Here is a 16488-nt window from a genome sequence, read left to right on the forward strand (position 1 = left end):
CTACTGCCCCCTTGTGTCTCATTGGAAACCAGACTAGTCTTGCACTGTCTCTGGCTGGCTGACTGACTCTGCTCCACTGGCCAGAGCGAGACTAGGTGTACGTCCTAAATTGCACCCGATTCCCTATATAGTGCACTACTTTTGACCTGAGTTTTATAGGCCCTTGTCAAAAGTAGTGCACTATATACAGAATTGTGTGCCATTTAGGACGTACACCTAGAATTATTGTGACCCCCATGTTTTGTAGAATAGCCCTAGTATTAATACATTTCTGATTGTTTATTTTTACAGAATAACCCTACAGGGCGCCCGCCCCCCACCCTGAGGGAGATGATTCAGATGGCAGCAGAGATAGCAGATGGCATGGCCTACCTCAACGCCAAGAAGTTTGTCCACAGAGACCTGGCTGCTAGGAACTGCATGGTGGCGCAGGACTTCACTGTTAAGATAGGAGGTAGAGTACACATATATACGCTAGAGTTGGGATGATATACCGAAAATTATCTCTATTGCCTTCCTCTTACTGAAGTATTTCTGTGGTTTTGCTACACAACGTTCCTGTAGATTGTTTTAAAACCATTATCTGGTCAACAGTAATCGCCTATGCATTATGTTTGTTCCTGTTATGAAAGTATCTGCCTGTTTCGCTTTTGGCAGCTGTGTGAGCGAGCCGATCTCACTCCCTCTCCCCACTGTGCGCACGGTGGAGGGAGAGATGCATTCTGAGAATATGACCGTTGCTCAAAATGCAATTGCGGGAAAAAGACAGTTTTCAAAGCAACTACTGTTGTTCTAGTTACAGAGAGGAGATTCACAGCTTTCCGTGATTATATAATTTATATATATTGAGTTCATGGCACCACTTTACAACCGAAGTAGGGTATGTAGTATGGGTTTTGTTGTGGAGCCGAGTGGAGCGCTCCACTTGCGGTGAATAGGCCTACATCAAGTAGCCTATGCCTAGTGCTGGAAAGTTTTTGTAGGACATTACAATTACTAATAGATTAATCAATTAGCCTACAAGGCTATCCAGTAAAAAAAAAAATATTTAGAGTTAGCAATCTAAGTGTTTTGAGTTCCCACTTTCTCAGGTGGTGAATAATATAGCCTAGGCCACAAAGATGTCAGCAAATTCATCTCTGAAGCACCCAAAAAATAAATATGATTATTCTGGATCCTATTTTGACAGGTTGCACCTCAAAATATCAATCATTCATTCCATGGATATGTTAGATGAAATAGCTTACTTTTTTAATCATAGGCTACCATCTGTTGTCTTACTTGGCACTGGGGGAAAAAAATGTATAGAGCCCTGCCGCTAATGTAAAGTAACTGTCCATTAAAAACAAAATGTATTGTAGTATTTATCGTTATCGAGCAAAATAGTTACATTTATCGCGTTATTACTTTTTGTCCATATCTCCCAGCTCTAATATACACACACACACACGGCCGACAGTACTTGAATGTCAAGATAGGAGGTATGGCAACTCACCACCTCACAGACACAATCTAATACTTTCAAAGAAGTGGAGTTGAACATATTCAGTTGTACTGTTTCTGTGGGCTATACATTAATCAGTTAGCTACACCCTTATTAAGCGTTTAGTATGTTAATTTAGTTAAAACCAAGTCAAAGAATATCATTTGAATGTTGTTGATAGGGTCATAACAGATCTGTGGGTTGTGTTCTAATTGCCCCCATTCCTCAGACTTTGGTATGACCAGAGACATCTATGAGACAGACTACTACAGGAAGGGAGGGAAGGGTCTGCTTCCTGTCCGCTGGATGGCTCCTGAGTCTCTGAAGGACGGAGTGTTCACCGCAAACTCAGACTGCTGGTGAGGACACTTGACTGTGTTTGTGTGTCTGTCTGTATGTCTTTCTGTGTGTGAATGCTTGCCGACTGTCCAAAGCAGGGATGGGCAACTCCAGTCCTCAGGGGCCGAAGTGGTGTCACTGTTTTTCCCCATTCAAATGTTATTTGTCACATGCTTTGTAAACAACCAGTGTGTTTTTCACAACAATGCAGAGGGAAATATATATTAAAACACGAGGAATAAATACACAATGAGTAACAATAATTTGGCTAAATATATGGGGTACCGATTCGATATGCAGGGGTACGAGGTAATTTAGGTAGATATGTACATATAGGTAGGGGTAAAGTGACTATGCAACAGGATAGATAATGAAACGGTAGCAGCAGCGTATGTGATGTCAAAAGAGAGTGCAAAAAGGGTCAATGCAGATAGTCCGGGTAGCTATTTGGTTAACTATTTAGCAGTCTTAAAGGCGCTCCATGGTCACTCCGCCATCTGCATTGGCCGTGCAGCATTTACGATGATATGGCCTCTGCAGAAGTCAGGGCATTCATACTTATTGCGCTTCGCGGAGCAGCACAGAGCTGTTGTGAAGGAAGTTGTCAAGGAAGTGAGTTTGTGTTTATACAGGACCTCCCGCCCCCACCTAACATCAACCAATCATGTCAATGCGGAGCTATACAGAGCCCTCTGCATCGTTACAAAATTTGGGAGGAGCACAGCGATGCAGTACAGAGCTCAATTTGGCCTCTGCATGCCTCAATTTTTGGATCAAGCATAAATTGGCTTTTGTGGCTTGGAAGTAAAAGCTGTTCAGGGTCCTGTTCAGTAGAGGGTGGTGGGAGGAGCTAAAGGCGGACAGGCTCATTGTAATGGCTGGAATGGAATAAATTGAACGGTGTCAAACACATCAAACATGGAAATCACATGTTTGACCTCGTTCCATTAATTCCATTCCAGCCATTACAATGTGCCCATCCTCCTATAGCTCATCCCACCAGCCTCTACTGGTCCTGTTGGTTACAGACATGGTGCATCGGTACCGCTTGCTGTGCGTTAGCAGAGAGAACAGTCTATGACTTGGGTGGCTGGAGTCTTTGACAATTTTTAGGGCCTTCCCCTGACACCACCTGGTATAGAGGTCCTGGATGGCAGGGAGCTCGGATGGCATGTAGCGCCTTGCGGTCGGATGCCAAGCAGTTGCTATAGCAAGTGGTGATGCAGCCAGTCAAGATGCTCTCAATGGTGCAGCTGTATAACGTTTTGAGGATCTGAGGGCCCATGCTAAATCTTTTCATCCTCCTGAGGGGGAAGAGGCGTTGTCGTACCTTCACAACTGTGTTGGTGTGTGGACCATGTTAATTCCTTAGTGATGTGGACACCAAGGAACTTGAAACTCTCGACCCGCTCCACTACAGCCCCGTCGATGTGGATGGGGCGTGCTCGGCCCTCCGTTTCCTGTTGTCCACAATCAGCTCCTTTTGTCTTGCTGATAGTGCTGAGCGATTAACTGAAATTTCGTTTTTTTTTTTTTTTTTTAACAACTAATTGACTGACATCTGTTCAATTATTTGAAATCCATTTGTTTTTTAGTTTTTTTTTGTGAGCTCGATGGGCAGTTTCTGTACAGAAAAATCTGATCAAGCCTGAACTGTGCAATGTAGTAGGGAGTTGTAGTTTCCAACAGGCCAATATTCTACATAGTTTAACGCAGAAAACTTGGTAATTAACTACAATGACCATAATCCATTGCGCGCCCGTTTAAACTTGTTCGGTCTGTGCGGAGCAAGACACGGAGACTGAGAGAAGAGAGAACATGCCATCGAGAGGGATAGAATGCAGCTGCTTCGCGAGCCTGAACTCGGTCCCGGGGCCCCCCCTGGGTGCACATTTTGGTTTTTGCCCTAGCACTACACAGCTGATTCAAATAATCAAAGCTTGATAATGACTTGGTTATTTGAATCAGCTGTGTAATGCTAGGGCAGAAAAACTAAAATGTGCACCCGGGGGGGGGGCCGGGTTTGGGAAACCCTGATCTAAGTGATTGAAAGTTGGTATTCAGCAGTCATAAAATAATGCCTTAATTACTTTGAAAAACTACTAAAATAGTGATTTTGTCAGACAGCATAAGCAGCAGCTCTATACTGTATGAGTTGACTTGGAATTAAATAATAGTAATAGTAATCAAATAAAACAAATATTTTTTTTAAGTAACGTTAGTATGAAAAAAATTAAAATGTATGCACTCACTACCTGTAAGTCACTCTGGATAAGAGTGTCTGCTAACTGACTGAAATGTAAATGTAATAAATAATGGTTAATAAGTAATAAGTATTAATAGTCACGACCATGGGACTTTTATTAATTGTTTTATTCTGTGTTACAGCATTCAACCCACATAGTGCATTTAATGTAATTTTTTTTTATTTAAACCTAAATTGAAAACCGTGATTATTTTTGTAATAATAAAACCGAAACCGAACTGACCTTAAAGAGTAATAAATCGCTCAGCACTACTTGCTGACGTTGAGGGAGAGGTTGTTGTCCTGGCACCACACTGCCAGGTCACTGACATCCTCCCTATAGGCTGTCTAATTGTCGTCGGTGATCAGGCCTACCACCGTCGTGTCCCTAGCGAACACAGCTGATTAAACTAATTGCATTCTAAACTGAATATCATGATTAGTTGATTATTGGAGTCGGGTGTGTTAGCTGGGGCTGGGGCAAACGTTTGACACCAATCAGGGCCCCAAAGACTGGAGTTGCCCATCCCTGGTCCAGAAGGACAGAATCTGGTTCCTCTCAAGATTTTCTCCCTACCTACCACAGATTTTGTCTCTCTCCTATGTTTTCGTGTGTGTCTCTCCCAGGTCATTTGGTGTGGTGCTGTGGGAGGTCAGTACCCTAGCGGAGCAGCCGTACCAGGGCCTGTCCAATGAGCAGGTCCTGAAGTTCGTCATGGACGGAGGATATCTGGACCGACCAGACAACTGTGCTGACCGGCTGTAAGTCTCACCTCCGTACTGTACATATTTATGTCCAGCTGTGACTGGTCATAACAAGATTAATCATTATAGAAGGGAACTGTATGGAACATGGATTACACTTTTGTGTGTGATATTGATGAAATCATGTTTTAACGACAATAAACATCAGCTCTTAACTATTTCATGTAACAGCAGCTCCTCTCTCCTCCTATTCAGACACGACCTGATGTCGATGTGCTGGCAGTACAACCCCAAGCTGCGTCCCAGCTTCCGGGAGATCATTGAAATGCTCCACGAGGACCTTCACCAGTCCTTCCAGGAGGTCTCCTTCTACTACAGCCAGGAAAACAAGCCTCAGGAGCAGGAGGACTTTGACCTAGACATGGACAACATGGAGAGCATTCCCCTGGACCCGTCCTCCTACTCCCAGAGAGGGGACCACAGTTCCTCGTACTCTCAGAGGGGAGACCACAGCTCGGAGAGGGACGAAGCGGGTTCGTCGCTGGGGTTGAGGCAAAACAGCTATGAGGAACACATCCCGTACACACACATGAACGGTGGAAAGACTAATGGACGGACACTAGCCCTGCCTCGGTCTAGTCCCTCCTAACAGAACATTATATGGATATCGTATCCCTACCTCCCCTTATGTCCAACCTTTTCCCTCACACAGATGCATAGATATAAATATATGAATATATTTTTGTTTTGTTTTTTCATTTTATATAGATTATCACTTTTATCACTCAGAGGCTCGAAGTGTACATACATATCTCAGGACGTTAATGCTTTCTTGTCAAGATGCCACATCCAATACACTACGGTATGTATGTTAATGTCCCCCCACTGCTTCTTTCTAGTCCTCGATCCGTAAAAAATATATTGCCAATATTCCACAAATGGGAGGTGGTTTGGGGGAATCAACTGTGAATCTAACTGTGGGACAACCAGAAAGCTGCTAACCCCAGGACTCTCCAGACTGTCCCTTGCCCAGGCCGAGGCGCTCTCCCTGGGCAGGTCAGCCCTCACTGGGTCCCTGGGTCTCCCTGGACCATGGAGGTCCACCTGGGTCGCTCAGTGTAAAAGTGCCCTTCTCTTCTATCTCTGGCTATAGCCTGCATAATGGAGCTGTGTCTCTGTATCTTTGTACTCTCAAGTCGTCAACGAACGACAGACTTTCTGAGATTTGAGAACTAACTTTTGGATGGATGAATGTGTCAAATCCTTCTTTAAATCTTCAAACAAACTTTATCGATCCACTGGAGAAGCTTGTTGTCGTCTTTCTCCTCACACTCTGCAGTATTCCAGCATCACACAGAAATAATTACGATTTTTTGGGTTATATATTTTTAATTTATTTACGTTTCATTTACAGCTGAAGGATATTTAAAAAACTGTTTCAGAAAAACATTGAGAAAAGAAACGAGTTCCTCAGAAGACAAATAGCTGCTTCTTTTGATATATTTTAATAGGTATAGAAAATATAAATATATATTATTGATATTTTTTTTGTACATAGTGGTTGACATATGTTGTCTTTCATGAGGTATTTCCAGTCTGTAGAGAAAAAGTTTTTACATGTTTGTCTCTTATGTTTATTTTTTTCTAATCCAGAACTCATACTAATAATCATTTGGACTTGTGATAAACCAGCAGCATTTGGTATTTTCTCTCTCTCTGTATCAGATGCACAGTAAGAGGAGGACGTTGGCTTGGCCCGTTCAAATCAAACTGTCTGCTCTAGATAAATAAAGCAGCACGGTGCAACATGACCACGCTCTTTCTCTGTCCACATGCTTCTGTTACAGTCTACTTTGTTGTTTACTATGTCATGTGTACAATTCATCTAATTGGTCGGTCTTTGCACATTGTCAATATACAGTGGGGAGAACAAGTACTTGATACACTGCCGATTTTGCAGGTTTTCCTACTTACAAAGCATGTAGAGGTCTGTAATTTTTATCATAGGTACACTTCAACTGTGAGAGACGGAATCTAAAACAAAAATCCAGAAAATCACATTGTATATTAAGTAATTAATTTGCATTTTATTGCATGACATAAGTATTTGATACATCAGAAAAGCAGAACTTAATATTTGGTACAGAAACCTTTGTTTGCAATTACAGAGATCATACGTTTCCTGTAGGTCTTGACCAGGTTTGCACACACTGCAGCAGGGATTTTGGCCCACTCCTCCATACAGACCTTCTCCAGATCCTTCAGGTTTCGGGACTTGAACTCGTTACCTGTATAAAAGACACCTGTCCACACACTCAATCAAGCAGACTCCAACCTCTCCACAATGGCCAAGACCAGAGAGCTGTGTAAGGACATCAGGGATAAAATTGTAGACCTGCACAAGGCTGGGATGGTCTACAGGACAATAGGCAAGCAGCTTGGTGAGAAGGCAACAACTGTTGGCGCAATTATTAGAAAATGGAAGAAGTTCAAGATGACGGTCAATCACCCTTGGTCTGGGGCTCCATGCAAGATCTCACCTCGTGGGGCATCAATGATCATGAGGAAGGTGAGGGATCAGCCCAGAACTACACGGCAGGACCTGGTCAATGACCTGAAGAGAGCTGGGATCACAGTCTCAAAGAAAACCATTAGTAACACACTACGCCGTCATGGATTAAAATCCTGCAGCGTACGCAAGGTCCCCCTGCTCAAGCCAGCGCATGTACAGGCCCGTCTGAAGTTTGCCAATTACCATCTGGATGATCCAGAGGAGGAATGGGAGAAGGTCATGTGTTCTGATGAGACAAAAATTGAGCTTTTTGGTCTAAACTCCACTCGCCGTGTTTGGAGGAAGTAGAAGGTTGAGTACAACCCCAAGAACACCATCCCAACCGTGAAGCATGGAGGTGGAAACAACATTCTTTGGGGATGCTTTTCTGCAAAGGGGACAGGACGACTGCACCGTATTGAGGGGAGGATGGATGGGGCCATGTATCGCGAGATCTTGGCCAACAACCTCCTTCCCTCAGTAAGAGCATTGAAGATGGGTCGTGGCTGGGTCTTCCAGCATGACAACGACCCGAAACACACAGCCAGGGCAACTAAGGAGTGGCTCCGTAAGAAGCATCTCAAGGTCCTGGAGTGGCCTAGCCAGTCTCCTGACCTGAACCCAATAGAACATCTTTGGAGGGAGCTGAAAGTCCGTATTGCCCAGTGACAGCCCCGAAACCTGAAGGATCTGGAGAAGGTCTGTATGGAGGAGTGGGCCAAAATCCCTGCTGCAGTGTGTGCAAACCTGGTCAAGACCTACAGGAAACGTATGATCTCTGTAATTGCAAACAAAGGTTTCTGTACCAAATATTAAGTTCTGCTTTTCTGATGTATCAAATACTTATGTCATGCAATAAAATGCAAATTAATTACTTAAAAATCATACAATGTGATTTTCTGGATTTTTGTTTTAGATTCCGTCTCTCACAGTTGAAGTGTACCTATGATAAAAATTACAGACCTCTACATGCTTCGTAAGTAGGAAAACCTGCAAAATTGGCAGTGTATCAAATACTTGTTCTCCCCACTGTATACTGAACAATAAGATAAACGCAACATGTAAAGTGTTGGTCCCATTTTTCATGAGCTAAAATAAAAGATCCCAGAAATGTTCCATATGCACAAAAAGCTTATTTCTCTCAAATATTGTGCACAAATTTGTTTACATCCCTGTCTGTTAGTGAGCATTTCTACTTTGCCAAGATATGCCTTTTAATTATTGGTCACATACACATATTTAGAAGATGTTATTGCGGGTGATTGTGTTCCTAGCTCCAATAATGCAATAGTATCTAACAATTCACAACAATATACACAAATCTAAAAGTAAAAGAATGGAATTAAGAACTATATAAATATTAGGAAGAGCAATGTCGGAGTGGCACAGACTAAAATACAGTAGAATATAATACCGTATATACACTACCGGTCAAAAGTTTTAGAACACCTACTCATTCAAGGGTTTGTCTTTATTTTTACTATTTTCTACATTGTAGAATAATAGTGAAGACATCAAAACTATGAAATAACACATACAGTGAGGGAAAAAAGTATTTGATCCCCTGCTGATTTTGTACGTTTGCCCACTGACAAAGAAATTATCAGTCTATAATTTGAATGGTAGGTTTATTTGAACAGTGAGAGACAGCATGTCAAAAATTTTATAAATTGATTTGCATTTTAATGAGGGAAATAAGTATTTGACCCCCCTCTCAATCAGAAAGAGTTCTGGCTCCCAGGTGTCTTTTATACAGGTAACGAGCTGAGATTAGGAGCACACTCTTAAAGGGAGTGCTCCTAATCTCAGTTTGTTACCTGTATAAAAGACACCTGTTTCACAGAAGCAATCAATCAATCAGATTCCAAACTCTCCACCATGGCCAAGACCAAAGAGCTCTCCAAGGATGTCAGGACAAGATTGTAGACCTACACAAGGCAGGAATGGGCTACAAGACCATCGCCAAGCAGCTTGGTGAGAAGGTGACAACAGTTTATGAGATTATTCGCATATGGAAGAAACACAATAGAACTGTCAATCTCCCTCGGCCTGGGGCCCCATGCAAGATCTCACCTCGTGGAGTTGCAATGATCATGAGAACGGTGAGGAATCAGCCCAGAACTACACGGGAGGATCTTGTCAATGATCTCAAGGCAGCTGGGACCATAGGCACCAAGAAAACAATTGGTAACACACCACGCCGTGAAGTACTGAAATCCTGCAGGTCCCCCTGCTCAAGAAAGCACATATACAGGGCCGTCTGAAGTTTGCCAATGAACATCTGAATGATTCAGAGGAGAACTGGGTGAAAGTGTTGTGGTCAGATGAGACCAAAATGGAGCTCTTTGGCATCAACTCAACTCGCCGTGTTTGGAGGAGGAGGAATGCTGCCTATGACCCCAAGAACACCATCCCCACCGTCAAACATGGAGGTGGAAACATTATGCTTTGGGGGTGTTTTTCTGCTAAGGGGACAGGACAACTTCACCGCATCAAAGGGACGATGGACAGGGCCATGTACCGTCAAATCTTGGGTGAGGACCTCCTTCCCTCAGCCAGGGCATTGAAAATGGGTAGTGGATGGGTATTCCAGCATGACAATGACCCAAAACACACGGCCAAGGCAACAAAGGAGTGGCTCAAGTAGAAGCACATTAAGGTCCTGGAGTGGCCTAGCCAGACTCCAGACCTTAATCCCATAGAAAATCTGTGGAGGGAGCTGAAGGTTCGAGTTGCCAAACGTCAGCCTCGAAACCTTAATGACTTGGAGAAGATCTGCAAAGAGGAGTGGGACAAAATCCCTCCTGGGATGTGTGCAAACCTGGTGGCCAACTATAAGAAACGTCTGACCTCTGTGATTGCCATCAAGGGTTTTGCCACCAAGTACTAAGTCATGTTTTGCAGAGGGGTCAAATACTTAATTTCCCTCATTAAAATGCAAATACATTTATAACATTTTTGACGTGTTTTTCTGGACTTTTTTGTTGTTATTCTGTCTCTCACTGTTCAAATAAACCTACCGTTACAATTATAGACTGATCATGTCTTTGTCAGTGGGCAAACATACAGAATCAGCAGGGGATCAAATACTTTTTTTCCTTCACTGTATGGAATCCTGTAGTAACCAAAAAAGTGTTACAAATCAAAATATATTTTATATTTGAGATTCTTCAAATAGCCACCCTTTGCTTTGATGACAGCTTTGCACACTTTTGGCATTCTCTCAACCAGCTTCATGAGGTAGTCATCTGGAATGCATTTCAATTAACAGGTGTGCCTTCTTAAAAGTTAATTTGTGGAATTTATTTCCCTCTTAATGCGTTTGAGCCAATCAGTTGTGTTGTGACAAGGTAGGGGCGGTATACAGAAGATAGCCCTATTTGGTAAAAGACCAAGTCCATATTATGGCAAGAACGGCTCAAATAAGCAAAGAGAAACAACAGTCCATCATTACTTTAAGACATGAAGGTCAGTCAATACGGAATATTTCAAAAACTTTAAACGTTTCTTCAAGTGCAGTCGCAAAAACCATCAAGCGCTATGATGAAACGGGCTCTCATGAGGACCGCCACAGGAATGGAAGACCCACAGTTACCTCTGCTGCAGAGGATACGATCATTAGAGTTACCAGCCTCAGAAATTGCAGCCCAAATAAATGCTTCACAGAGTTCAAGTAACACACCCATCTGAACATCAGCTGTTCAGAGGAAACTGTGAATCAGGCCTTCATGGTCGAATTGCTGCAAAGAAACCACTACTCAAGGACACCAATAAGCAGTTACTTTTTATTTATTTTATTTTTATTTTTTGGGGGGTAGATCAGCTTAATATTGCAGATAGATTGTAACTTCCATCAATGTAATTGTCTGCATCACTTCCAATCCCCCATGTTTATATATATATATACATATACACACACATACATACATACAGTGGGGAAAAAAAGTATTTAGTCAGCCACCAATTGTGCAAGGTCTCCCACTTAAAAAGATGAGAGAGGCCTGTAATTTTCATCATAGGTACATGTCAACTATGACAGACAAATTGAGAAAAAAAAATCCAGAAAATCACATTGTAGGATTTTTTATGAATTTATTTGCAAATTATGGTGGAAAATAAGTATTTGGTCACCTACAAACAAGCAAGATTTCTGGCTCTCACAGACCTGTAACTTCTTCTTTAAGAGGCTCCTCTGTCCTCCACTCGTTACCTGTATTAATGGCACCTGTTTGAACTTGTTATCAGTATAAAAGACACCTGTCCACAACCTCAAACAGTCACACTCCAAACTCCACTATGGCCAAGACCAAAGAGCTGTCAAAGGACACCAGAAACACAATTGTAGACCTGCACCAGGCTGGGAAGACTGAATCTGCAATAGGTAAGCAGCTTGGTTTGAAGAAAACAACTGTGGGAGCAATTATTAGGAAATGGAAGACATACAAGACCACTGATAATCTCCCTCGATGTGGGGCTCCACGCAAGATCTCACCCCGTGGGGTCAAAATGATCACAAGAACGGTGAGCAAAAATCCCAGAACCACATGGGGGGACCTAGTGAATGACCTGCAGAGAGCTGGGACCAAAGTAACAAAGCCTACCATCAGTAACACACTACACCGCCAGGGACTGAAATCCTGCAGTGCCAGACGTGTCCCCCTGCTTAAGCCAGTACATGTCCAGGCCCGTCTGAAGTTTGCTAGAGTGCATTTGGATGATCCAGAAGAGGATTGGGAGAATGTTATATGGTCAGATGAAACCAAAATATAACTTTTTGGTAAAAACTCAACTCGTCGTGTTTGGAGGACAAAGAATGCTGAGTTGCATCCAAAGAGCACCATAACTACTGTGAAGCATGGGGGTGGAAACATCATGCTTTGGGGCTGTTTTCCTGCAAAGGGACCAGGACGACTGATCCGTGTAAAGGAAAGAATGAATGGGGCCATGTATCGTGAGATTTTGAGTGAAAACCTCCTTCCATCAGCAAGGGCATTGAAGATGAAACGTGGCTGGGTCTTTCAGCATGACAATGATCCCAAACACACCGCCCGGGCAACGAAGGAGTGGCTTCGTAAGAAGCATTTCAAGGTCCTGGAGTGGCCTAGCCAGTCTCCAGATCTCAACCCCATAGAAAATCTTTGGAGGGAGTTGAAAGTCCGTGTTGCCCAGCGACAGCCCCAAAACATCACTGCACTAGAGGAGATCTGCATGGAGGAATGGGCCAAAATACCAGCAACAGTGTGTGAAAACCTTGTGAAGACTTACAGAAAACGTTTGACCTGTGTCATTGCCAACAAAGGGTATATAACAAAGTATTGAGAAACTTTTGTTATTGACCAAATACTTATTTTCCACCATAATTTGGAAATAAATTCATGAAAAATCCTACAATGTGATTTTCTGGATATTTTTTTCTCATTTTGTCTGTCATAGTTGACGTGTACCTATGATGAAAATTACAGGCCTCTCTCATCTTTTTAAGTGGGAGAACTTGCACAATTGGTGGCTGACTAAATACTTTTTTTCCCCACTGTATACATACAGTGGGGAGAACAAGTTTTTGATACACTGCCGATTTTGCAGGTTTTCCTACTTACAAAGCATGTAGAGGTCTGTAATTTTTATCATATGTACACTTCAACTGTGAGAGACGGAATCTAAAACAAAAATCCTGAAAATCACATTGTATGATTTTTAAGTAATTCATTTGCATTTTATTGCATGACATAAGTATTTGATCACCTACCAACCAGTAAGAATTCCGGCTCTCACAGACCTGTTAGTTTTTCTTTAAGAAGCCCTCCTGTTCTCCACTCATTACCTGTATTAACTGCACCTGTTTGAACTCGTTACCTGTATAAAAGACACCTGTCCACACACACAATCAAACAGACTCCAACCTCTCCACAATGGCCAAGACCAGAGAGCTGTGTAAGGACATCAGGGATAAAATTGTAGACCTGCACAAGGCTGGGATGGGCTACAGGACAATAGGCAAGCAGCTTGGTGAGAAGGCAACAACTGTTGGCGCAATTATTAGAAAATGGAAGAAGTTCAAGATGACGGTCAATCACCCTCGGTCTGGGGCTCCATGCAAGATCTCACCTCGTGGGGCATCAATGATCATGAGGAAGGTGAGGGATCAGCCCAGAACTACACGGCAGGACCTGGTCAATGACCTGAAGAGAGCTGGGACCACAGTCTCAAAGAAAACCATTAGTAACACACTACACCGTAATGGATTAAAATCCTGCAGCGCACGCAAGGTCCCCCTGCTCAAGCCAGCGCATGCCCAGGCCCGTCTGAAGTTTGCCAATGACCATCTGGATGATCCAGCGGAGGAATGGAAGAAGGTCATGTGGTCTGATGAGACAAAAATAGAGCTTTTTGGTCTAAACTCCACTCGCCGTGTTTGGAGGAAGAAGAAGGATGAGTACAACCCCAAGAACACCATCCCAACCGTGAAGCATGGAGGTGGAAACATCATTCTTTGGGGATGCTTTTCTGCAAAGGGGACAGGACGACTGCACCGTATTGAGGGGAGGATGGATGGGGCCATGTATCGCGAGATCTTGGCCAACAACCTCCTTCCCTCAGTAAGAGCATTGAAGATGGGTCGTGGCTGGGTCTTCCAGCATGACAACGACCCGAAACACACAGCCAGGGCAACTAAGGAGTGGCTCCGTAAGAAGCATCTCAAGGTCCTGGAGTGGCCTAGCCAGTCTCCAGACCTGAACCCAATAGAACATATTTGGAGGGAGCTGAAAGTCCGTATTGTCCAGCGACAGCCCCGAAACCTGAAGGATCTGGAGAAGGTCTGTATGGAGGAGTGGGCCAAAATCCCTGCTGCAGTGTGTGCAAACCTGGTCAAGACCTACAGGAAACGTATGATCTCTGTAATTGCAAACAAAGGTTTCTGTACCAAATATTAAGTTCTGCTTTTCTGATGTATCAAATACTTATGTCATGCAATAAAATGCAAATTAATTACTTAAAAATCATACAATGTGATTTTCAGGATTTTTGTTTTAGATTCCGTCTCTCACAGTTGAAGTGTACCTATGATAAAAATTACAGACCTCTACATGCTTTGTAAGTAGGAAAACCTGCAAAATCGGCAGTGTATCAAATACTTGTTCTCCCCACTGTATATATATATACACACACATGCATACATATACATATACACACCCACATACATACATACATACAGTGGGGGAAAAAAGTATTTAGTCAGCCACCAATTGTGCAAGTTCTCCCACTTAAAAAGATGAGAGAGGCCTGTAATTGGTGGAAAATAAGTATTTGGTCAATAACAAAAGTTTCTCAATACTTTGTTATATACCCTTTGTTGGCAATGACACAGGTCAAACGTTTTCTGTAAGTCTTCACAAGGTTTTCACACACTGTTGCTGGTATTTTGGCCCATTCCTCCATGCAGAACTCCTCTAGAGCAGTGATGTTTTGGGGCTGTCGCTGGGCAACACAGACTTTCAACTCCCTTCAAAGATTTTCTATGGGGTTGAGATCTGGAGACTGGCTAGGCCACTCCAGGACCTTGAAATGCTTCTTACGAAGCCACTCCTTCGTTGCCCGGGCGGTGTGTTTGGGATCATTGTCATGCTGAAAGACCCAGCCACGTTTCATCTTCAATGCCCTTGCTGATGGAAGGAGGTTTTCACTCAAAATCTCACGATACATGGCCCCATTCATTCTTTCCTTTACACGGATCAGTCGTCCTGGTCCCTTTGCAGAAAAACAGCCCCAAAGCATGATGTTTCCACCCCCATGCTTCACAGTAGGTATGGTGTTCTTTGGATGCAACTCAGCATTCTTTGTCTTCCAAACACGACGAGTTGAGTTTTTAACAAAAAGTTATATTTTGGTTTCATCTGACCATATGACATTCTCCCAATCCTCTTCTGGATCATCCAAATGCACTCTAGCAAACTTCAGACGGGCCTGGACATGTACTGGCTTAAGCAGGGGGACACGTCTTGCACTGCAGGATTTGAGTCCCTGGCGGCGTAGTGTGTTACTGATGGTAGGCTTTGTTACTTTGGTCCCAGCTCTCTGCAGGTCATTCACTAGGTCCCCCCATGTGGTTCTGTGATTTTTGCTCACCGTTCTTGTGATCATTTTGACCCCACGGGGTGAGATCTTGCGTGGAGCCCCAGATCGAGGGAGATTATCAGTGGTCTTGTATGTCTTCCATTTCCTAATAATTGCTCCCACAGTTGATTTCTTCAAACCAAGCTGCTTACCTATTGCAGATTCAGTCTTCCCAGCCTGGTGCAGGTCTACAATTTTGTTTCTGGTGTCCTTTGACAGCTCTTTGGTCTTGGCCATAGTGGAGTTTGGAGTGTGACTGTTTGAGGTTGTGGACAGGTGTCTTTTATACTGATAACAAGTTCAAACAGGTGCCATTAATACAGGTAACGAGTGGAGGACAGAGGAGCCTCTTAAAGAAGTTGTTACAGGTCTTTGAGAGCCAGAAATCTTGCTTGTTTGTAGGTGACCAAATACTTATTTTCCACCATAATTTTCAAATAAATTCATTAAAAATCCTACAATGTGATTTTCTGGATTTTTTTCCCCCAATTTGTCTGTCATAGTTGACGTGTACCTATGATGAAAATTACAGGCCTCTCTCATCTTTTTAAGTGGGAGAACTTGCACAATTGGTGGCTGACTAAATACTTTTTTTCCCCACTGTACATATCCTTTAAGAAAATATATATATTCCCCTTTATTACTTTCCAACCCCGCCACCCTTTCCCCACTTGGAGTAAACTAGTGAACAACAACGCCTAGGCCTCTACTTCCAGCCCATACCCACTATCTACATTTTATGGACACAGTCAATTTTACAATCATTACATTTTGTTTGTTCTTTCTCCTGAACTACTTCTACTCTCAACCCCTCCGATCATTTTCATGATGTCCATCCGGTTTGCTTCTATATGCCATATCTTTCTAACTGTGCTCCTTCACAAAAGCTCCCAACCTACAACCCATACACTTATTATGGACACAGCGTGCCTACATTATTAGTTATCTTGTTATTGTTTGTTGTTAGTTGTTATTAGTCCCATCATTCAATTCCATTCAACACCTCCCATCTATATTTTAACACCATCCATATAGGATTTCTATTTGCCATAT

General features: G+C 42.9%; 1 protein-coding gene across 2 annotated transcripts in view; it reads left to right on the forward strand.

The window, feature by feature from the left end:
- LOC311146660 (insulin receptor-like) overlaps window positions 1–6583 on the forward strand; it is a 93712-nt gene extending 87129 nt beyond the window's left edge. For both annotated transcript variants that reach the window (XM_084183192.1, XM_084183191.1), the window contains exons 20-23: window positions 292–454; window positions 1713–1842; window positions 4695–4829; window positions 5028–6583. In XM_084183192.1, the coding sequence (XP_084039318.1) occupies window positions 292–454; window positions 1713–1842; window positions 4695–4829; window positions 5028–5421 (822 nt within the window). In that variant the 3' untranslated portion in view covers window positions 5422–6583. The remainder of the gene's footprint in view (window positions 1–291; window positions 455–1712; window positions 1843–4694; window positions 4830–5027) is intronic.
- Window positions 6584–16488: the final 9905 nt, after the last annotated feature.

The sequence above is a fragment of the Coregonus lavaretus genome (assembly GCF_964263955.1).
Source record: "Coregonus lavaretus genome assembly, chromosome: 19".
Taxonomy (NCBI): domain Eukaryota; kingdom Metazoa; phylum Chordata; class Actinopteri; order Salmoniformes; family Salmonidae; genus Coregonus; species Coregonus lavaretus.